General features: G+C 37.2%; 1 protein-coding gene across 2 annotated transcripts in view; it reads left to right on the top strand.

Moving 5' to 3' along the window:
• The window catches only part of UGGT2 (UDP-glucose glycoprotein glucosyltransferase 2), a 190,019-nt gene that overhangs the window by 133,790 nt on the left and 31,199 nt on the right, over positions 1-25,030 (top strand). For both annotated transcript variants that reach the window (XM_043581775.1, XM_043581784.1), the window contains exons 24-29: positions 5,646-5,741; positions 10,043-10,145; positions 12,517-12,596; positions 18,987-19,170; positions 24,214-24,372; positions 24,723-24,808. In XM_043581775.1, coding sequence (XP_043437710.1) covers positions 5,646-5,741; positions 10,043-10,145; positions 12,517-12,596; positions 18,987-19,170; positions 24,214-24,372; positions 24,723-24,808 — 708 coding nt within the window. The remainder of the gene's footprint in view (positions 1-5,645; positions 5,742-10,042; positions 10,146-12,516; positions 12,597-18,986; positions 19,171-24,213; positions 24,373-24,722; positions 24,809-25,030) is intronic.

Here is a 25,030-nt window from a genome sequence, read left to right as displayed (position 1 = left end):
ACTGAGGTACAGTGAACTTGGCTTTAGTGTTTTTACTGTTACAGAAGTGCTGGAGTGAACTGGCTTTCAGTGTCTCCTTGTGCAGTGTGAGTTTCTCTAGAGCACAGGGGTGTTGCAGTTGGGTTGTAGGGTGTGCGTGTCTTCAGCCTTACCAGATATCGTTAAATACCCTTTAAAGTCGTTGCAACAATTAACACTCCCACCGGAAAGGTGAAAGTTCTGTTTCCACAGGTTCTTACCAATACCTGGAGTTGTCTGACTTGATAATTTTCTCTGTCTGGTGGATGTGAAATTGTGGCTTGTTTTACTTTGCATTTCTTTGACTCTTAGTAAAGTTGAGTATCTTCTCATACGATTGTTTTCATTCACGTTTACCCTTCTGTAAAATACCTGTTTGTGTCTTTTGCTCAGTTATCTGTTGGGCTTTTTTTCTTCTTTTAATGATCTATAAACATATTCTATGTGATTCTGTATACTAATCTTTATCAGTTATATGTGTTACAAATATTATATTCTAGTTTGTGACATGACTATTTACTTTTTTATTGGAATGTTTTACCAAATACTTAGATGATTTTTATTTTAATGTCAAAACATTATCAGGATTTTTCTGTCATGGTTTGTCTGTGGTCTCTGTGTGTGAGTGAGGGAGGGAGTGAGTGTGTGTGTGTGTGTGTATCTGTAGGATGTATAAGAATTTTTTTCTAGTCTGCGTTCATAAAGATATTCTCCTTTATTGTCTTCTAAAAGTTTTACAGTTTTGCTTTTTTATTGGTTCATATCTTTAGTTCTTCTTGGATTTTTTTTTAATTTTTTTTTTCAACGTTTATTTATTTTTGGGACAGAGAGAGACAGAGCATGAACGGGGGAGGGGCAGAGAGAGAGGGAGACACAGAATCGGAAACAGGCTCCAGGCTCTGAGCCATCAGCCCAGAGCCCGATGCGGGGCTCGAACTCACGGACCGCGAGATCGTGACCTGGCTGAAGTCGGACGCTTAACCGACTGCGCCACCCAGGCACCCCTCTTCTTGGATTTTTAAAAAAATATTTATTTATTTTGAGAGAGAGTGTGTATGTGTGAGTGAGCAGAGGAGGGGCAGATCTGCACTGTCAGCACAGAGCCCCATGCAGGGCTCGATCCCATGAACTGAGATCATGACCTGAGCTCATGTCCTTAATTCTTCTTAGATCTTTATATTGTTCCACTGGTATGCTGTCTCATGCCAGTCCCACACTCCAGTTACCACAGCTTTATAATAAATTTTGATAATAGCAAAAATTTTCTCTTCTGTCTCTTCTTCAAAATTGCATCGATTGTTTTTTGCTACTTGTTTTTCCACATAAATGTAATTAGAACCAGCATAACAAGTTCTACAAAAAACTGTCCTGGAATTTTTATGAGAATTTCCGTGAATTTATAGATTAGTTTAAGAATTGCCATCTTTATGTAATATTAAATTATCTTGTCTGTTAAACATATACATATATTGTTTATGTATGGCTATATGAATGTATAATATATAAAACATATAAAATAACATATAGGTATATAACTGATGTATCTGGCATACAATTTATATGTGGTATATGATTTATATATAAACATATGTATATAAGAATATGTAGGTAGATAGTTTGACACACTTACTTAGTGTTCCTTTTGGGTCCTTTGGTGAAGCTTCCGTTTTTTCCCCATGAGTCTTTACACATGTAGTTTTAGATTTATTCCCTTGTACTTTATACTTTTAGCCCATATTATAAATAGTGTACTTTATATTTTCAAATTGTTTATTGCTAAATTACAGGAATAATAATAAATTCTATAATAAATAATAAATTCTATATTGATCTTCCTTGCTCAACTCTCTTATTTTTTTGTAACATTTTATCTGTCATTTGTGAATTGTCATTTGTCATCACATGTCATTTGTGAATTGTAACAGCTTCGTACTTTAACTTCTAGCTTTTAAAACATCTCCTGTTGGCCTTTCTCTTGTTCTAGTTTGCTTAATTTAGGATAGACTTATTTTACTGTTTTACTTTTCATATATGTAGATTTAGGACCTGGCAGGCTCTTAATTGTTTTGGTTGTTTTTATCAGTTTCAGTTTTTACTATTTTTTTCATCTGTTCTCTTTCATAAACTTCTCAAGTTGGGTTCTAAGCTTTTTAATGTCACATTTTTTTTCCTTACATACCCTTAAATTACAGGCTTAAAAGTGTCTTTCTAAACTCTATTTAGCTGTATCACATAAGTTGTGATATATAAATGCTTCATTATGATTCATTGCTAACATGTTCAGATTTCTGGGTTTTTTAACATTTGCTTGTTAAGATGTTTTGAAATATTTATAGTGTCTTCTTCATGAAGGCAAACTCCTTGTCCATTTTATCATTTTTATCTTCCTTATATGGAATTGTGCCTAGATCTTGTTAGACATCCAGTAAATCTTTATTGAATAAATAAATGAATAAGATGCATTTTAAAAATTTTAAGTGGCGCAGTGTGTTATTAATTGATTTCCAGTTTGTTTTTGAACTGTGATTAGAGAACATGGTTTATGAAAATCAATTATTTGGTATTTATTTCTACAAATTTTGTGAGACAGTGTTAATCTTTATCATTGTTCCATGCCTGATTTTTTTAAGGCTTGTTCTCTAATTGTGTGGAAGATTTTATACATTTATTATTTTGAACATGCTATTTTTTTCCAACCATCGAAATACTGAATTATTCTTTATCTGTCAGTTACTAGATGAAGTTTGTTAAAACACTGCAATGATGATTATGGATCTGTCATTTAATTCTTGCAACTTTGTCAAATTTTATTCTAAATATTTTGAGCTATAGTTATATATACTCTGATTCAGAATTATGTTTCTAGTGAATTGTTCCTTTTATCATTATATATTACTCCTTTTGCTATAATTTTGTCTTAAAGTCTGTGGGGTCTCGTATTTAAGCCACATCAACATTCTTTTTGGTTAATGCTTTTCTGTTTTATCTTTTTCCATTTACTTTCAGTGTACCCACACATCTTATGGCATACAACTAGGCTTCCTGCCAGAACTAAAAATTCTGATTCTTAGTCTTAAATACAGAATTCTGATTCGGATGAAATGGATGTCCTTGCTTAATCTGTTCCTTTAGGAAGTAATTCATCATTTAGGAAATGATGTTAACATAGAAAACTATAAATAAAGTAGGAAAGTGTGAGGGCATTTCTGCAGTAAAGAGATAATATCCACAGTTATTTTCAAGTGGATATTTTAAAAAGAAAACTTTAAAAAGCAAAAAAAGTTATTTTTGGTTAAATAATTTAGGTCTAGCTTATGTTGGAAAGCATATAAATCATACTGAATTTTGTGAATATATCGTTAACATTTCAGAACGAATTTTTTTCATCTGATCTGGCAAAAAATAGTTTTAAATAGGTTTGGGAAGCTATTTCAGCCACTTTAGAGGTGGATTTCAGACCAAAACCACCACCGAAACAACAAAAACCAACACTAAACTATAAGAACATCCCCTCTAATTGTCTGAAGTCATTGCATGCACACACATAATGCTAAACACATCATGTTGTGGTTAGAATAAATGCATATATGCTTAAATGTGAACATATGTTTAAGATATGCGTCCTTATTTTCATGTCTTCCAAGAGTTAGCTACCTAGGAAGGTGGAACTCTGGGTGCAAAAGACAGAGTCCTTGGAACCATTGCTGGGGAAGCAAGTGACACCTGTTTCTGGAACAGAGTGATTACTGCCTGCTCTGCTCGGAGACCATCTCCACTCCTTAGACAGGAGGTGCTGACCTTCTCGTGCATGTTCCCTTCTGCAGTTCAGAGTATTTTGCAAAAAGAGAGAATTGAGAGAATCTACAAAAAGGCTGTTTGGGGCCCCCAATTTTCCCTTTCCTCATTTCCTCTTCTCTTAGTGCATATGGTCTCCTTGAAACATGGGGAGCATGTTTAACCATATTTCCTCCATTGTGTCTACAATTTCACATATTAGAGATTATGTGGCTAATAAATACCTTTGAGGGAGTTTAGGAATAGAGATTATGATTTTGATTAATTTACTCATTTAAAACAGGTTTATTGGGTGGCTCAGTCGGTTAAGTGTCCGACTTCAGGTCATGAACTCGCGGTTTGTGAGTTCGAGCCCCACATCAGGCTCTGTGCTGACAGCTTGGAGCCTGCTTCCAATTTTGTGTCTCCCTCTCTCTCTGCCCCTGCCCTGCTCATGCTCTGTCTCTTTCTGTCTCTCAAAAATAAATAAATGTAAAAAAAAAATTTTTATTTTTATTTTTATTTTTTTTAAATTTTTTTTTCCAACGTTTATTTATTTTTGGGACAGAGAGAGACAGAGCATGAACGGGGGAGGGGCAGAGAGCGAGGGAGACACAGAATCGGAAACAGGCTCCGAGCCATCAGCCCAGAGCCTGACGCGGGGCTCGAACTCACGGACCCCGAGATCGTGACCTGGCTGAAGTCGGATGCTTAACCGACTGCGCCACCCAGGCGCCCCCCAAAAAAAAATTTTTTTTTAAACAGGTTTATTAACTGGTCATTAAGCAATGCTCTGTGAAAGATATGGTGTGTAATACAAATAGAAGGAATGTGAAGTCCTACATGTCAGAACCTTGTAGTCAAAGCTGATATAGTAGAGAGATACAAGTTCTCAACTCTGCATCTGAATTTCTTTATAAAAAAGAAGTGCTTATCGTTTCTTTTCTTGTTTCTTTCTTTTCAAAAACTTTCCTTAAAGTTTAGCCAACATTTTCTGCCCCAATGTATCAGTGAACATATAATACATTTCCTCTGGCATGGATTTTCAAATTCGGTTATGTTTAATCTAGGTATTTGTTTTATGCAGTTGTAATTAGTTTTCAAACTAATTTGTGACCATACAAGTCTGGACTTCTTAGTTATTTTGGAAATTCTCCCTTTTGTTCTTCCTGCCCTTCTTTCTTTCCTGGGTGGGCTCCAGTGCTTGAACACGTAACCAGCACTCAGCAAATATTGCCTTGAATTGAATGACGCACCGTATCCTTACAGGCACTGTTAAGAACACTACTTATGAGTGTTTAAAGATCATGTCAATGATAAAAAAAAAAAAGGATGGTTTTTAAAGCAGCAGTCATCTTTAAACTGACAAATTCTAGGGGCATCTGGGTGGCTCAGTCGGCTAAGCATCCGACTCTTGGTTTTGGTTCAGGTCATGATCTCTTACGGTTCATGAGGTCAAGCCCTACCTTGGACTCTGTGCTGACAGCGTGGACACTGCTTGGGATTTCCTCTCTCTCTCTCTCTCTCTCTCTCTCTCTCTCTCTCTCTCTCTCTCTCCCTCTCCCTCCCTCTCCCTCCCTCTCCCTCCCTCTCCCTCCCTCTCTCTCCCTCTCTCTCCCTCTCCCTCTCCCTCCTTCCCTCTCCCCGCCCCCATGCTTGCTCTCTCTCAAAATAAGTTTTTAAAAAAACTGACAAATTCTACTTACAAATTTGGAAGAAAATTCATTTATATAAAGCTTGTCTATTGGAGATATTTTACATTAAATTTCCATTTCTCAGGGCATTAATTGTGACATGAAATATGGACCTTTCTCCTCAGAAAAACTCATCTGTTGTTTATCTTGTTTACCTAGCATGAGTGACCTTGTTATGAAAGCTGATGCCCTTATTTCCTCTTTGCCTAAACGTGAATCTCGGTATGATATCACATTTCTTAGAGAGAATCACAGGTAAGAATATATATTTTCTGTCACTGTATCCTTTACTCAGTTATGGTTTCCACTTATAGCAAAATTTAGAGCAAATTAAAAATTTTTAGAGAAGAAATGTATTCGACAAGATTAGGAAAAGAAATTGCAGCTCTAAGATATTTGAAATGAAATTCATCAAGCTCTGTCTACTTACATACAATTATCTGTTTCCCCCAAAGGGAACCTTTTCTGTTGTTTTTAATTAGGGACCGCATAGAATTGGAGGAAAAAATAGACATTATATAATTAACCTATAGACATGCTTCATTGTGTGATCTTTTTCTAATCAGTGCTCCTATAAAACTAAACTGAGATAAATACCTTAACATAGACTCATTATGGCTGAGAGTACCTTGTAAGTTTTCTGATTTTATGGTAGATGCAATCTTACATTGCTCATGTGTACTACTAGATGGTAATACGTGCTGTAGCTCCAGGAAGTCTGACTCTCAAGAGGTCTTTACACATGTGCAGTTGTATACTCAGGGAAAATAACTTTCTAAAGAAGGGAGCACTGTTGGGAAGGAAGTTTTATTTTTTTATTTTATTTTTTTTCAGATAACTAAGATTCAATACTTTTAAGTGTTTATTATTATTTTAGATAGCACAAGAGCTGGGGAGAGGGACAGAGGGAGAGAGAGAAAGAATCTTAAGCAGACTCCACAGTGAGCATGGAGCCTGACATGGGGCTCATTCCCACTACCCCGGGATCATGATCTGAGCCTAAATCAAGAATCAAATGCTCAACCGACTGAGCCACCCAGGTGCCCCTCTTTTCTACGGGAATTCTTTTTACAAACTTCTTTGACTTCTAAATGCCATGTGCTGAAATAATTTAATACAAATTACTCAAAACCATCACTGTAAACATTAGTCACTAGACTGCTCTGTTAAGCTATATTGTACTTAGGAATTTTGATTTGTTTGGAACTTATTCACTCCCGTGTTAAATGTCTGAAACAATTGATTTTTATAGTTTATTGTTGGTTAGTTTCAGCTCCCTTTCTCTAACTTTCAATTTCTCTAACTTTCAAATCTCTCAATGCATCTGTTGCTTTTAAGCCTACTGCCTTATTTTATATAGACAGAAGGTATGATGTGACTTTCTGATACTGGTTTGCAATTCTCCAATTTTTTCTGTTATTTATAAAAATGTATAAATGGATATGCAGTATGTACATATTCATGTGCATCTCTGTTTATACAGTAATACCTAATGCCTGCCTTCTATAACATGCAGATAAGATAATTTGCCATTTTCTGAGTTCATGTATATACTTTAGGCATTTTACTTTTGTTTTCTATGTGCTTACCCATGCTGATAAATTCATCTGGGTCAACATTGGTTGTGTAGAATAGCATGAGCTTTCTTGTCCAAAAAACCCAGTTTTTGAATCCCAGTCTATCATGGCCCTGTGACTTCTCATAGCTTCAGTTTCTTAATCTATAAAATGCGGGTGTCGAGTCCTACCCTTCCAGGGTTTTATGAGACTCAGGCCTACTGCCATGAATATAATAAATATTTAATGCATTGCAGCTATTATGTGTATTTGTTACACAAATAATGACACTTGGAAATAAGAGAAAGAAGATTAGACCTGAAAGTTAAACCATAAAATCAACTCCTCTTAATCTGGGGAGAGATGTGAATACCTACCTTAAGTAGGATCCAGGTCAGCAAAACTTAATGATAACCTAAGTGAAGGTATTAATTTAATGAAGGAAGAATGACTTTGTTGGATTTTGTGTTGGAAGCCTAGGAAAGGTAGAGAGAAGCACATTAGCAATGCTGGACTGTACAAGCAGGGCTTAATCAGAGCAGTTGGAATGCTGTTTGTGTGTGTGTGTGTGTGTGTGTGTGTGTGTGTGTGCGCACGCACATGTGCATGTGTGCGTGTGCACGCATGTGCGCATACACATGTGGAGGTTGTGTAGATGAGAACTCGTTATTCATTTATAAAAGAATTGTTGTAGGGTTCGACCTTACACAATTGTAGGAGCTGGTTAAGCAGTCCCTCTGAGGCTATTGATACTGGAGCTTAGAGCTCACAGTGCAGGCAGGAAGGAAAGGAGGTTGCAAGGCGGATGGCCGTTCTTTCTGCCTGCCACGAGCACACCCCAAGTTTCACTGTAAGCTTTCCAGTTTACATGGTTCACGAAGTCCACGATGGAAACAGAGGAGTTGTTCAGGTGAAATGTAACTGTATTTATTTATTTTTATTATTATTATTTTTAATATGAAATTTATTGTCAAATTGGTTTCCATACAACACCCAGTGCTCATTCCAACAGGTGCCCTCCTTAATACCCATCTCCCACCCCCCATCAACCCTCGAAATGTAACTGTTTTTAGAAGAGAGAGGACAGAGAAATTCTCTGAGAAATCTTTGCGGAGGGAATACTATAGAACGAATAGTGTCTTCAACATCTTTTAAGATGGGTGGATTGACCTGTCTTTATATACAAACTAATAACATCATAACAGAGTTAATTCAGTAGAACATCTCTGCATGGAATGGATATGATATTGGCTGAGCATTTTCCTGCTGCAGTGGCCTGTTTGAAATGTGCTTAGTTTATCCCTAAGACTTGAAGGCCTGCACATACCTACCTCAAGCCAATCTTCATGACTCTCTTTGACGTAAGCTTTTAATAATTATTGACTGTCAGTGTACTTGACATCATTCTTCCTGGCTAATGGCATAAAGTGTAACCCTAGTTTCTTGGCAATTGAATACCCATCCATTGCCTTAAAATGGTGGTGTAGGTGGAATTAGCATCTTTTTGTTAATATTGTATGGGAAAAGAGATGTGCTGCTTCCATTCTTGGATTAGTCAATGTAATACCTACTAATAGGCTCAGGATTTTGCTCAGAAAATGGTCATGAGTCTACATCAATGCATGTAGAAATAGATGATGGGGAGGGACTGTTGGATTCGGATACAGACAGCCTCACAGAATCGGCAGTCGTCTGAGTAAACAGATGCCTGCTTTAGCCTCCACAACAGAAAATAACCAGTTTTGGCAGTTTGGGCATATTGGCAGTTTTAGCCAATCGGCAGTAGTCTGAATGAACAGATGCCTGCTTTTAGCCACCATAACAGCACCTACAGAAAATACAAGTTTTGAGTAACGCTACAAGTATAGCAATAATTGGTAAAATTGTCACCAACATAACTAAAGTAATTAACCACTGTAGATAGTCTCTTCAGTTTTAAAACATCTGATTTGTAGTCCTTATTTCTAGTAATAGTTCCGTAGCAGGATATGTTGTCTGATTCTGTCACTCCTATTTTTCACAAAATTAAATCATGTCAACTTCATATAAAATAAAATATCTTTCATTTCTTTGTCAAAGGACCCATATTTGAAGTGACTTTTACGTTAACTTTTATTGCTGAGAAATTCATCCCTTCGCTGCAAAAAGTCTAGATATTTATAGTCTTTCTGCACCAAAGAAGACTATATCCCTGTAATTTTACAGGGATACATTTTGATTTGGTAACCTTCATCCCTTTGTAATACATAAAATATAATTCATACATCTCAAAAAACTGACTTCCTGTATTATTACAGTGTTAAAACAGTAATTCAATTGAATATTCTGTACTTTTAGTCAAGTATATACTTTTAACTTTGAATTACGTTAAATATAAAATTTATTATCTTTCACTGGCCTCTTCTGTGCTCTGTGTTCCTTGTAAAGATGAGTCCATCTTCCAACTTAGAACTTAGTTCAGTGAAAGAAACAAGTAGGAAGACTGAGAGGAGGAGCTCGGGAGAAGGTGCCTGGGGCCAAAAATAAGTATGATAAATTTGGGCTTTTACCTCCTGAACTTTCCTGTTATATGATATATTGGAGTTTTTTAAATACTAAATTCAAAAAAACTACTGAACAGTTCATTTTATTCTCAAATCTGAAAAAATATATTCAACCAACACAAAAGTAACCTGGTTTTATTTTTTATGTTGTATGGTCCATGAGAATTTGGGGGAGGTTAAAGTTAGAGTTTTCACTGTAATAGTATTGTTCTTTGAAGAGTTTTTAAAAATCACTCATTCATAAGTTCTTATTTTCTGTTTCCTTCCAGTTTTGTAGTTTATTGAACACAAACATGAGGCTTTTAAATTTGCATTTTCATCTGTGAAATAACCAGGTTTTTTTAATCTAGTGAGAAAGAGAACAATTTATAAGAATGTATATAGCTGAGATTAAGGCTTATTAGATAATTAAAGAGATTTAACTCATCCCCTTTCATCTTATTTTCTATTTTCGTAGCATTATAAAGATAAAGCCTCAAGAGAATGGTATGTTCTTTGATGTCATTGCTATTGTTGATCCATTGACAAGAGAGGCACAGAAGATGGCCCAGTTATTGATTGTGAGATAATATTTTTATTCTATATTCTATATATGTCATTTTATTATATATTTTTGTTTTGAAATTTATCATTAATGTGTCAGGTCTGTTTTCAAGTATAGTGTTTATGTCCTCTTGATTCTTTATTCTGTGTAACTTTTTAATCATATTTCAATGTAGAAAATGGAGTGGTGTAAGGCTGTGCACGAGGTGTATGGCAGGCCCAAGGTTCGGTGTTGCTGTGGACTTAATTGTTGTCTCCACCTCCCCTGAAGTTTATATGGTGAAGCCCTACCCTTCCTGTGACTGTGTTTGGAAATGGGGCCTTTAGGGGGTAATTAAGGTTAAATGAGATTTTACAGTTTGGGCCCTAATCCAATAGGATTTATATCCTTACAGAAGAGGAAGAGAGAGAGCTCTCTTTCTCGCCTCACACACACACAAAGAGCACGTCATGTGAGCACGTGGCAACATGGTGGCTGCCTCCAAGGCAGGAAGAGGGCTTTCACCAGAAACGGAATCAGCCAGCCTCTTGATTGAAAATTAGTAAATTTCTGTTGTTTAAACCACCCAGTCTGTGGTATTCTGTGGCAGCATTCTGAGCTAACTAACACACGATCTTCCTGTCTTCACCCTGTCTCGAGTTCTGAAGAAATGGCTTCTGGAGAAGCCGATGGTATAATAAGTAACAATAGCCAAACAGGTGAGTGAAGGTTAGATTCAGAAAGTTTGGCCAAAGTAACAGAACCTTCAAGACTGGAGTTTATTTCTCTCATCTCACAGCAGCCTGGAGTGGCTAAGGCGGCCCCACGGTGTGAGGACTTGGCCAGACTTTGTGTGGTGGTTCAGTCTTCCTCCTGAAGCGGCTGGTGTCTCGTGGCCTGAGCCAGTCAGGCTCCTCTGACCCACTCTGTGTTCCTGTGAGCGGGAAGGGGAGAGCAAGGGCATACCCAACCAATCTTGTCTCACTGACGTGAGCCCTGCATGAGGCTCTGCGCTGACAGCATGGAGCCTGCTTGGGATTCTGTCCCTCCTGCCCCCCCCCCTTGTCCTCTCTCTCTCTCTCTCTCTCTCTCTCTCTCTCTCTCTCTCTCTCTCTCAAAATAAATAAATTTAAAAGAAAACAGTAATCAATCATTGTATCTGTAAGGCATGGAGCTAATATGATGCATTTTAGTGTATAAATACCTATTCCTACAGAGTCATTATTCAGAAAAAAAAAAAACATTGCTTACCTCCGAAGTTTTTATGTAAAGGTAGAATTTAGGAATAAAATAGGAATTTAAATGGAAATATAAAATATGGGATTAGATCCCAGTTTATGTGATTGGAAATAATAACATGTTTCCTTCTGAGCACCTCAGCACTTCATATAATTTATTATTTCTTACCATAAGGAAAATTTATGCTATAAAACATAATTTATTGGAAGAAATGGATAGTTTCTCATTGAACACTTGAGAAAAACAGTGCCTCAGTGACCTCTGTTGTAGCAAATATGAGGAATGATAGAATAGGAAATAGGGCTCTGAAATCCTTAGTCTGTCCTGATTCCTTCTCAAGCCTGTTCTTTCCTGTTCTATGTGCCTTTTCTCATCCTTCTGTCTTTCTCTATGTCCTCTGTTGACTATTATCTTTCAAATCTGCACTGACTTGCCTTCTAGAGGTAGGGATTACCAAAATTAATAATTCTTCTACATCATGTGCCCCAGGAAAAGAGACAGTATTTCCTCCGTATGTAGCTAGGAACTTCCTACATCTCTACCACGTGGGCAGAATTCCAAATGGACTGGGGCACCCTGGCCATTGTTGCTGTGAGGACAGCACTTTGTATTCACACGTCATAGTTCCAGCAATTATTTTACTTGTTCTTCAATACTAAGGCAATATGGAGACCATAAAAGAAAGTCACATTAGGCAAAAGGGAGGCCGCGTAACTCTTGAGCAATGAAATCAACTGTCTGGATTCAAATCTGACCCTGGCCATGATTTATTGTGTGATCTTGGGTGAATTACTACTACATTTCTCTGTGGCTCAGCTGCGAAGGTGGTCGACTCTAAAGGCTGTTGTGAGGATCACATGAGATAATGAATATCAAGTGTGAATGCAGGGCACCTGAGTAGCTCAGTCAGTTAAGTGTCAGACTTTGGCTCAGGTCATGATTTTTTGGGTTGTGAGTTCAAGCCCTGCATCAGGTTCACTGCTGTCATCACAGAGCCTTCTTCAGATCCTCTGTTCCTGTCTCTTTCTGCCTCCTTGCCACCCCTTCTCTCTCAAAAATAAATAAAACATTTTTTAAAGGTGTGAACACAGTGCCTGGTGCATAAAGGCCTAATAAATGTTAGATATTAAGATTATTTAATATAAAATATGGGAATTTTTTTCTAACAGGTACTTGGCAAGATTATCAACATGAAGATAAAGTTGTTCATGAACTGTAGGGGTAAGCTTTCAGAAGCCCCTTTAACGAGGTGAGTCTGAGTGAACATAATTTCATTTCAAAAAGTTTCAGATGCTAAGACTAAAAGAAAGAACCATAATTACTGGTTCTGTTTTTTTTTTTTTTCTTCACAAGATGATTAACTGAAAAAAGATCAGAAGACCAAAGATAATTTATTAATCTTAATGGGCGCAAAATTATAATAACCAGTAAAATTGATCTGACATAATTTCAGTATTTACATGGATTTATGTTTGTCCATGGGTATTTTTGAAAGTGTGATGTAGAAATACCTATATAAAGTTGAATTAAACCATTTTTGGTTTTGTATACTTTCAGTACTTCAGAGCTGAATTATCAAAATGAACTTTATGATATTGTCTCATTTCTTATTCAGAAGTATTGAGATGTAGTTAGTGTAGAATAATCTTTTAATAATACAGAAAATGTTTATTGTTATATGCAATTAAAAATTTTTATATATAATTTATTGTCAAGTTAGTTAACATACAGTATATATGGTGTGCTCTTGGTTTGGGGGGTAGATTCCTATGATTCATCGCTTACATACAACACCCAGTGCTCATCCCAACAAGTGTCCTCCTCAATTCCCATCACCCATTTCTCCCTCTTCTCCATCCCCTCTGTCAACCCTCAGTTTGTTCTCCACATTCAAGAGTCTCTTATGGTTTGCCTCCCTCTCTGTTTGAAACTATTTTTTCCCTTTCCTTCTCCCATGGTCCTCCATTAAGTTTCTCAAGTTCCATATATGAGTGAAAACATATGATATCTGTCTTTCTCTGACTGACTTATTTCACTTAGCATAATGCCCTCCAGTTCCATCCACATTGTTGCAAATGGCAGGATTTCATTCTTTCTTATTGCCAAGTAGTATTCCATTGTATATATAAAACACATCTTTATCCATTCATCAGTTGATGGACATTTGGGTTCTTTCCATGATTTGGCTATTATTGAAAGCACTGCTATAAACATTGGGGTACATGTACCCTTTTGAATCAGCAGTCCTATATTGATTCAGGCAGGATCAATTGCTGGGTCGTAGGGTAATTCTGTTTTTAATTTTTTAAGGAACCTCCACACTGTTTTCCAGAATGGCTTCATTAGTTTACATTCCCACCAACAATGCAAGAGGATTCCCGTTTCTCCACATCCTCACCAGCATCTGTTGTTTCCTGAGTTGTTAATTTTAAGCACTCTTACTGGTGTGAGGTGGTATCTCACTGTGGCTTTAATTTGTATTTCCCTGATGATGAGTGATGTTGAGCATCTTTTCATGTGTCTGTTGGCTCTCTGGATATCTTCTTTGGAAAAGTGTCTGTTCATGTTTTCTTCCCATTTCTTCAGTGGATAATTTGTTTTTTGGGTGTTGAGTTTGGAAGTTTAATCCTTTATCTGATATGTCATTTGCAAATATCTTCCCCCATTCCATCAGTTGCCTTTTAGTTTTGTTGATTGTTTCCTTTGCAGTGCAAAAGCTTTTTATCTTGATGAGGTCCCAATAGTACAGTTTTGCTTTTATTTCCCTTGCCTTTGGAGACGTGTCAAACAAGAAGTTGCTGCAGCTGAGGTCAAAGAGATTGTTTTTCTTCTCTGGGGTTTTGGTGGTTTCCTGTCTCACATTTAGGTCTTTCATCTATTTTGAGTTTGTTTTTGTGTATGGTGTCAGAAAGTCGTCCAGTTTCATTCTCCCAGCACCATTTGCTAAAGAGACTGTCTCTTTTCCATTGGATACTCTTTCCTGCTTTGTCAAAGATTAGTTGGCCATACACTTGTGGGTCCAATTTCAGGTTCTTCATTCCATTGGTCTATGTTTCTGTGCTTGTGCCAGTACCATGGCGTTCTATCCTTCAAGAAGAGCTAAAAATTATAAATGTTTATGCTCTCAACTTGGAAGCACCCAAATACATAAATCAGTTAATCACAAACAGAAGCAATCTTATTGATAGGAATACTATAATTGCAGGGGACTTTAATACTCCACTTACAACAATGGACAGATAATCTAGGCAAAAAAATCAATAAAGAAACAATGGCCTTGAATGATACACTGGACCAGATGGATTTGACAGATAGATTCAGAACTTTTCATCCAAAAGCAGCAGAGTATACATTCTTCTAGAGTGTACATGGAACATTCTCCAAGACAGATCACATGCTGGGTCACAAAACAGTCCTCAAACATATAAAAGAATTGAGATCATACCATGCATATTTTCTGATCACAACAGTATGAAACTTGAAATCAGCCACAGAAAAAAAATTGGAAAGCCTCCAAATGCATGGAGGTTAAAGAACATCCTACTAAAGAATGAATGGGTCAACCAGGCAATTAAAGGAGAAATTTAAAAAATACATGGAAACAAGTGAAAATGAAGACACGACAGTCAAAACCGCTTGGGATGCAGCAAAGGCAGATACATTGTAATCCAGACCTATCTCAAGAAACAAGAAAAATCCCAAATACAAAAACTAACAGCATACCTAGAGAAACTAGAAGCAGGACAGCAAAGAAACCCCAAAGCCAGCAGAAGAATAGAAATAGTAAACATTAGAGCAGAAATAAACAATACAGAATCAAAAAACAAAACAAAACAGTAGAACAGATCAATGAATCTAGGAGCTGTTTTTTTGAAAAAAACAGACAAAATTGATAAACCCCTAGCCAGACTTCTCAAAAAGAGGATCCAAATAGATAAAATCACAAATGAAAAGAGGATAGATCACAACCAACACCACAGAAATACAAACAATTATCGGAGAATACTATGCAAATTATATGCCAACAAACTGGACAACCTGGAAGAAATGGACAAATTAGACACCTACACACTACTAAAACTCAAATGGGAAGAAATAGAAAATTTAAACAGACCCATAACCAGTGGAGAAATTGAATCAGTTATCAAAAATCTCCCAATAAGTAAGAGTCCTGGGCCAGATGGCTTCCCAGGGGAATTCTACCAGACATTTAAAGCAGAGTTAATGCCTATCCTTCTCAAGCTGTTCCAAAAATAGAAATGGGAGGAAAGCTTTCAGACTCATTGTATGAAGCCATCATTACCTTGATTTGCAAACCAGAGACTCCACTAAAAAGGAGAATTACACGTCAATATCCCTGATGAACATTGGATGCACAAATTCTCAACAAGATACTAGCAAATCAAATTCAACAGTATATCAAAAGAGTTATTCACCACAATCAAGTGGGATTCATTCTTGGGCTGCAGGGCTGGTTCAGTATTCGAAAATCTATCAGCGTGATACATCACATTAATAGAAGAAAGAATAAGAACCGTATGGTCCTATCTTGGATGGAGAAAGTATGTGACAAAATACAGCATCCTTTCTTCATAAAACCCTCAAGAAAGTCGGGATAGAAGGAACATACCTAAACATCATAGAAGCCATATATGAAAAGCCCACAGCTAATATCATCCTCAATGGGGGAAAAACTGAGAGCTTTCCCCCTGAGATCAGGAACACAGCAGTGATGTCCACTCTCAGTTGTTTAACATAGTGTTGGAAGTCCTCGCCTCAGCAATAAGACAATAAAATGAAATAAAAGGCATCCAAATTGGCAAGAAGAAGTCAAACTTTCACTTTTTGTAGATGACGTGATACTCTACATGGAAAATTGGAAAGACTTCACCAAAAAGTTGCTAGAACTGATACAGGAATTCAGCAAAGTTGCAGGATACAAAATCAGTGTATACAAATCAGTTGTCTTTCTATACACCAATAATGAAGCAACAGAAAGAAATCAAGACATTGATCCCATTTACAATTGCACCAAGAACTGTAAAATACCAAGGAATAAATCTAACCAAAGATGTAAAAGATCTGTATGCTGAAAACTATAGAAAATTTATGAAGGAAATTGAAGAAGACACAAATGGAAAAACATTCAATGCTCATGGATTGGAAGAACAAATATTGTTAAAATGTCATTACTACCCAAAGCAATCTACATGTTCAGTGCAATCCCAATCCAAATTGCCCTGTCATTCTTCTCAAAGCTAGAGCAAACAATCCTAAAATTTGTATGGAATCACAAAAGACCCTGAATAGCCAAAGTTATGTTGAAAAAGAAAACCAAAGCGGGAAGCATCACAATCCCAGACCTTAGCCTCTACTACAAGGCTGTAATCATCAAGACAGTATGGTACTGGCATAAGAACAGATGCAAATATTTCACATTAAAACTGTTGAAATAACATGGTCTCTAAAGTGGGGACAAAAACTTACCCGTCTTCCCCTTTCTGGGTCAGGATCACTATCATTTTGAGCCACCCTTTCTGATAGGAATATGCAGATCTTTCAGGTGTCACAGGGCAAAAAAAAAAGGCTTGTCAATGTACCATGCAAACACAAGACAGAAAAGTTGCATTCGGTTAGTCCCTTGTTTACTTATTGAATTGTATTTGTTGTAATTGATAAACATAGGTTATTGCCTTGAGCAGATATTTTAAACATGGCAAATATTTTTAATACAGTATTTGGAAAGCAATAAAATGGGAAATGTAAGGAATTTAGATGAAAATTTAGGGTATATTCATTCCTTTCCTGAGACTCATGTCCTCATATCTCATTCACTTTTCATACTTCTCATTTATCTTGTGTATTTCAAATTTTATTACGTCCCTCTAAATCCAAACAAAAGCTTTCATCTTATTTTAGCCACTAATGGAGATAGGTCAGTTAGCTCCATGAGTACAGAATTTTTATTCACATGACTAGAGATGCTCTCCATAGTATCTCTATAAAGAGTAAGAATAATGAACATAAGGAAGCATAATCCATTAGGAAGGAAAGAACTTGACCTCTCTAAGGTGAAATGACCCTTAATGTACCAGACAGATGCTTTGAGCAGTTAATAATGCTGCACAACACAAAGACTTTGAAACTGGTTTGGAACTATGGGCTCAACAGAGTATTATTTACTCGGTAGCATCTATCAAGAAAACTAGATGACACATTGGTCCCCAAGCCCTTTGCTTTTAGAATACTGTCCCTCCTCAGACGTGGCACAGGTTGTGGGCACCCTGCTGTGTCTCCCACGTGTCCCAGCCTTCCTGTGGGGTAGGGGAAGGGGTGCTGAATCCCCTCTTAGCTAATCCTCCCTTCCTGTTGGAACCCACACTTGCTTTGTCACATAGCGCCTTTGTTCCATGTCTTTGACCTCCCTGCCAGCCCTTTTCTTTCTGTCCTGAGAGTTTACTCAATTTAAGAAGAGAAATAAAAAGGGGCACCTGGGTGGCTCAGTCGGTTAAGCATCTGACTTTGGCTCAGGTCATGATCTCGTGGTTCGTGAGTTCAAGCCCCACGTTGGGCTCTGTGCTGACAGCTCAGAGCCTGGAGCCTGTTTCAGATTCTGTGTCTCCCTCTCTCTGACCCTCCCCCATTCATGCTCTGTCTCTCTGTCTCAAAAATAAATAAACGTTAAAATTTTTTTTTTAAAAAAGAAGAGAAATAGGGGCGCCTGGGTGGCGCAGTCGGTTAAGCATCCGACTTCAGCCAGGTCACGATCTCGCGGTCTGTGAGTTCGAGCCCCGCGTCAGGCTCTGGGCTGATGGCTCGGAGCCTGGAGCCTCTTTCCGATTCTGTGTCTCCCTCTCTCTCTGCCCCTCCCCCGTTCATGCTCTGTCTCTCTCTGTCCCAAAAATAAATAAAAAACGTTGAAAAAAAATTAAAAAAAAAAAAAAAAGAAGAGAAATAAATTTCTCTCTTAGTAACCTCTCCTCTGGAGCCCAGACTTTTTCTCCTCTTCTGCATTCTTTCTCAGCTTCTTCAGGGATGGCTCATACCCCCTGTTCACCCCTCATTCACCTTGTACCTCCCCCTGCACCTTGCATTTCCCAACACAGAGCTTGATCCCACAACCCTGGGATCATACCTGAGCTGAAGTCAAGAGTCAGATACTCAACTGACTGAGCCACCCAGGTGCCCCAGTCCTATTTGTTTTTAATTGAACTTTCATCAGAATTTTAGCTTGAATTTTATTTGCTTTCTGGTTATCATTTCTCCTCATACAATTAGTGGTGCCAACATTTAATGAAATGGCTGACAAATAGTCAAATCTGAAGAAGGATCAGTGAGCAAATACAGCTCATAATACTAGAACCCACATAAGTCGGTATATCCTAAAAGCATTCTAACCATGTTCATTAAGAAATAATTAACAAGGATATATGATATATACAATCTTGTAATAGATGACAGTGTAAAAAGACTGTGTACCATTTATAAGCATCAACTGTTCTGCAGTTACAGTGTGTTTTAGTCTTTTTAATTTGAGACTTTTTGGTCATGTTCATAAGTGATTTTCAGTTTTTAAATATTTTAGAAGAAATTTCAGTTTTGGTCATAGTATGTATTTTTATTTATGTTCTGTTGACAGCTTTTATCGTTTTGTTCTGGAGCCAGAACTGATGTTAGTGGGTAATGACATTACTGGACCAGTGGCAAAATTCTTGGATATCCCTGAAGCGCCCCTTCTAACCCTCAACATGATTACTCCTGAAGGCTGGTTGGTTGAAACAGTACACAGCAATTGTGACCTTGATAATATTCACCTCAAGGATGTAAGTTGTCCTGTAAAGTTGTATAAGATAAGAGGAATAGGGTACATTCTTGTCAGCCACTGTAATTGTAAGCAATGACTGATCATGCCATGGCTGCTCCCAGAATTTTCTTCCTTATGGTTCTAGGTCCTGATCCAGTCTTTCCTTTGATTTTTGAGTTTCCTTAATTTACAAATTCACCTTCTCTAGTTTTCCACGTTCCTAGGTACTCTTACCTTCTTTGTTGCCTCAGACCCCTACTTCACAGGTGCTCCTCTAAGATGAACGACGTAGGAAATATGGAGTTGGATGACTTAGGACAACACCGTGAATACCTATTTTGCCCCTCAGAGAAACTGCATGGCCAGAGAAAGCAGCCCGAACGAGATCAGGGTAGAAAGCAGGGAACAGGGCGCTCTCAAAACTGCAGGCTGGGTGCACTGCTTCCCACCTGCCCCCTACACTCCCTACCCCCTACATTCCCTACTCCCCTACACTCTGCCCACCCTCTGGCCCCACCCCCTGCACCCCCATCCTGTGATCCTTCTCCAGGAAATGTCCAGCCTTCTCTTCCCCACCTATTACATTCCGCCCAGGGCCCACAAAAGGGGAGGAGACTATTTTAAAATACACTCGGTCTTTCAAAAAATTGGATTCAGAAGTCAGAACTGATTCGTGGCTAATGACGTTACTGGACCAGTGGCAGAATTCTTGGATATCACTGAAGCACCCCAAAATACTCCTAAAAACAGAAGCATTTTAGGAGAGCTTACCTAGAGAATAGGCATCCAGAGAAGGGAGCAAATCCCTCCTTCTTAGTGTCTTCCCTCTTGGCTTGGTTCTGCGTAGCCCTGACCTGTTTTCCAGCTCTGAGTGTGGCAGCTGCTTGTAGCTACTGCTTTAACCTAGGCTGTGAACATTTTACCGCTGATAAAATGGTTAAGATTGTTCATCATATTTGTTTCTCATGTGTTACTTTTGTCTAAAGACTTTCCTTCCAGGCAGGTTTCTTCGGATCCAGTTGTGAATAGATTGTGTGGTTTCCCATCACTTCCGGGGAACACACCCACTGCTGTCAGCCTCAGCCACCCAGAGAAGGACCTAAAACCCTGCCATAGCCATCACCAATAATCAGTCCTTCAAATATCAGGAAAGCATAGAAAAGCAGCAAAATAACATAATCCAGGAGAGAAAATTCAGAAATGAGTTTGTCAAAACGTAAAAACAATCCTGTTTTCTCTGTGATCAGCCAGCTCTCTTAAAGGATTGTCTGGATTCTCCATTAAGAGAGTTCAGTGATCTATACCAATAAGATGAATTTGTAAGTTCCAACCCAAATGCTAAAGAGTTTGAGGTGGGAGAATTAACACGGCTTAGAAAAGATTTAAATTGAATCTGTGGTAAAAAGTTAAGCAGCTATTAAACAATTAATGGAGATTAACTACACATTGTTGTGACTAGCGGATACAGCAGTGTCTTTTTAGAAGCTATTAATAAATATACAATGTATATATATTTATATTAAAATATATATTAAAAATTATACAAAGAGCCAGCCAGATGCTTCTAGAAGCTATTTAAATGAACAATAGTTACATTTATTTTAGAAGACTAAAATAAAGAGAAATCGTTTTTTCTGACTTCATAGATTATATGAATAAACCGAAGGAAATTACAAATTCTCGGGGCTATGAAAGTTAACTACTTGTAAGTCTCTTCTCTCCCGCTATGTTCTGTACATACTTCCAGTATGACCCGCAACAATCCTAGAAGAATCTGAAATAACAAAGTAGAGACACTTGTTGGAGTAGAGAGAAGGAGTTGCAGATAAAAGGGAAAGTACGGCTGACAAAAATGAGGCAGATAGAGATTTGTCCCACGCATTGGCTCGTGCAAGTACTCCTTCGCGTCTAATCCCTGGACGTTTCATAGACACCTAAAAACATTTGATGGCGTAAAACTCTCCCTCACCAGGACTTTTGTTCATGTGTTTATGACACAACCATCATTAATGCCAAAATCGAAGGTGACAGAAGTGGTTCTAGGGAAGCTTAAAGTGAGACAATCCCTCTTCCCTGGAATTTAGAAGTGGTTCTCCTCAGAGCTTGTTATTAGAACTTCATCCGAAGACTCCTCAGTTATATTAAATCACAGCCTGTATCCGAAAGATACCAAAACACCTGAAACACTAGTGTATGTTTACCCCTAAAGAGAAAGTGAGGAATAAAAGATTGCTAAAGGATAGTAGGAGGTGGCTGTGTTAAAAAGGAATTCATAGAACAATGTATTAGCTGCCTCCGAAACAGCAGTACAGTTGGCCTTTGAACAACACAGGGGCAGGGCTGCTGACACCGCCCCCCCCACCCCACCCCCGACACACACACACACACACACACACACACACACACACACACACACACACCCAAAAATCTGCATATAACTTTGACTCCTGCCCAAAACTTAACTACTAATAGCCTACTGTTGACGAGAAGCCTTACTTCACATAAGCAATCAACACATATTTTTTATATGTCGTATATATTGTACTTTTCATAAATTACTAATTTTTAAAATTCTTTTTTTATAATAGGAAATTTTATTTCAATATTTATCTTTAACACTATTGTAGTGGTTTTTAAAAACATGGATGTAAATTTTTTTTCATTTAAATCCAGGTTTGTTAACATATAGTGTAATAATTTCAGGAATAGAATTCAGTGATTCATCACTTACGTATAGCACCCAAGTAAGCTGGAGAAGAAAAACCTGATTAAGAAAATTATACAGGAGAGGACATGCTTTTCCAGTACTGTACTGTATTTATAAAAAAAGAATCCATATGTAAGTGGAACCGTGGGGTTCAAACCCATGTTGTTCAAAGGCCAGCTGTAATTTAATTTTTTCCAAATTTTTACTTAAATTCTAGTTAGTTAACATATAATGTAATTTTAGTTTCAGGAGTAAAATTCAGTGATTCATCACTTACATATAACACCCAGTGCTCATAGTAACAAGAAGGGTCAGCTGTAATTTAGATGTCCATTGCCAGTGTAATTGTGAAAGAATTCATATTTTACTACCATAGATAATTGTTAATAAATCCAAATGATAATCTTTATAATTAAACTTATACTTTTTTTAAAGGAAGAAGCTAACTTCCTTACTATTTAGCCACAGAACAATAAACACTTATATTTAGAAATATTAATATGCACCCAAAGTTATATTTGTAAGGTATTAAATTCATGTCTCATATCAATAAGCTAACATTTAGAACAGATAAGTAAGCACATAAAGGAAATGCAAACATCACAAAAGACCACAAACTCCTGTCCTTGCTAAAAATAAACCTTGATAATAGAAACCAATTTAACTTAAATTACCTTAATGAAATTATTTGAAATGAACTTATAATATTCACTAGAAACAACTCTTTGAAAAATGGATTGTCTGTTTTTGGTGTTGTAGTTTGAGCAAGTCCGTAGAATTGATGTCTGTTATCCAAATCTATAGGGACAAGAGAAAGTTTCACATTAATATATTATAAAATAAAAGTATTACTGGTCTCAAACTGATGTGTATTTGGACTTTGCCCTAATATGTAACTCCTACTAAAGAAAAATATTTCAGCTTCGTGACCACTGTGAGGTACAGTTCCTCGTCTGTAAAGTTCTGTGATTTTGTTTTGACTTCACTCTTCTCCCCTCCTGAGACCGTCTCCTGTGAATGTTTCCTTGCACACGTGGTGCTGTCAGGACTGGGGGCACACGTGCGTGATGTAGGTGAAGCTCATTGCTAGACTAGTAGAAGTTCAAGTAATTCAGATCCCAGCTAACGTTGAAACAAGCACTGTTGTCAAAGAAAGTACTTATCTCTTGTTCTTAAGACCTGAACTTGAAGAGAAATGCTGCACACAAGTATTATCATTCTTTCTGTGGTGATTGTGAGGAAAAGCAGCTATCCAACAGAGAATGTTTTGAAATACTTTATATCCTAAACACACCAAAAAATAGTGTCAAAAACTCACAGCGAAATAAAATGGTACCGTATAGTGAGCATCACTGTTTCATCTGCTCAACAAAATTACCAAACTATGTAAAAGTCACTTACCATTTGATTCAGCCTCATGTTTGCTTATGTTTTTCATATCAAGTAGAGAAAAAGTGTTATCCCTAAAATACATTTGCAATAGAGGGACATCTGGAAAAAGTCTTAGATCTTTTTTTTTTTCAATATTTTATTTATTTTTGAGACAGAGACAGAGCATGAGCAGGGGAGGGGCAGAGAGAGAGGGAGACACAGAATCCGAAGCAGGCTCCAGGCTCTGAGCTGTCAGCACAGAGCCCGACACAGGGCCCGAACTCACAAACCGTGAGATCATGACCTGAGCCGAAGTCGGATGCTTAACCAACTGCGCCACCCAGGTGCCCCAAAAGTCTTAGCTCTTTAAAAAGAGATTTGTAGAGACAGGGACGTGTTCATAGAAAACTATTTAATGAAACAGCTGGTTACATTTTCTTAGAAAAAAAATTACAGAAAAGAAAAAGAAATGTGTTATTTGTAATGAATGTTTAATCTGTAGGTAATTTCTGTTTTTTTCTCTTTTCAACATTTTTATATTTGCTCAATTTTTTGATGAGCATATTTTGAGTGCAAAACAATGAAATATTAACTTTTTATATTACAAGAAAGGTGATAAGTTGGCTTCCTTGCCAGATCTGGAGGAGCTCAAGGGTAACAGCCAATGGAGCAGATTCCTTGAGGAGTTTCCCATCTCACTCTGTCTTGAAGAGATCTTCAAATACTCCAACTTGATGACATCTTTCCTGCCCGTGATATTGGTGCATATATCATGAGGTTGGAGTAGAGCTGATGTCATGGGAAAGGAGAAAAAAACTCATCATGAGTTTTGGTCTTGAAGAAATTGACTCAACCATCAAGTCACTAGTATGAAAGACTTGAAGTTGCCCCCACAATACATTGACTGATATTAATTACGTTTATTTATTACAAAATTTATGAGAATTACTAACACCAGAAATAATGACCTGTTTTCCCCCATAGATTGAGAGAACTGTCACCGCAGAATATGAGCTGGAATATCTACTACTTGAAGGACACTGCTTCGATACAATGACAGAACAGCCTCCTCGGGGTCTGCAGTTCACACTAGGCACAAAAAGCAAACCTGTTGTGGTCGATACCATAGTGATGGCCAATCTCGTAAGTATTATCAGTACTTAATCGATTGTATGTAATTACATGTTTGGGGGAAATCCTCGAAGTTTTCCTGATAACAAGATGAAATAGATTTTATCCTGCTATTGCTGAAGCTCCCAGAAAACAAAATTGATCCTTAAATAAGGTAATTAAGTAAAACAAAACTGAAGGGAATCATGCTTTCAGGATGTATTATTCAGGCTATTGCAAAATCTCCTTTTTGTAATTCATTTATAGAATTCATCCACTCCAGTTTAGTAAACACTTTCCTGAATGATTCATGTATAATCTTTTTTGAACAATTGGAGGCTTTTAGTCCTATAACTGTGATCATATTTTTCTCATCCTAAAAGGGATATTTTCAATTAAAAGCAAATCCAGGTGCTTGGATACTGAAATTACGCCAAGGAAAATCTGAAGATATTTATCAAATAGTTGGGTGAGTTCTATAAACCACTTTAAAATTTTTGTGTAAATAAGGTTTTAATAATGTCTTGGGTAAGAAGTGAGAGGGTGATTGATTTTTCCTGTACAAAAATTTAAAATATATTTATATTTAGGATTCCCAGGAAAATAAATATGTGTCCATTTTTTTAAAAAAAAAAGTTATGCTTCTTGACATGTAGTGAATCCTTTCATTTTGCAGCAAATGGCTTTTACT

The sequence above is a fragment of the Prionailurus bengalensis genome, chromosome A1 (assembly GCF_016509475.1).
Source record: "Prionailurus bengalensis isolate Pbe53 chromosome A1, Fcat_Pben_1.1_paternal_pri, whole genome shotgun sequence".
In the NCBI taxonomy this organism is placed as follows: domain Eukaryota; kingdom Metazoa; phylum Chordata; class Mammalia; order Carnivora; family Felidae; genus Prionailurus; species Prionailurus bengalensis.
The sequence above is the reverse complement of the archived record's forward strand: the minus strand, read 5'-3'. Positions and strand labels throughout refer to the sequence as shown.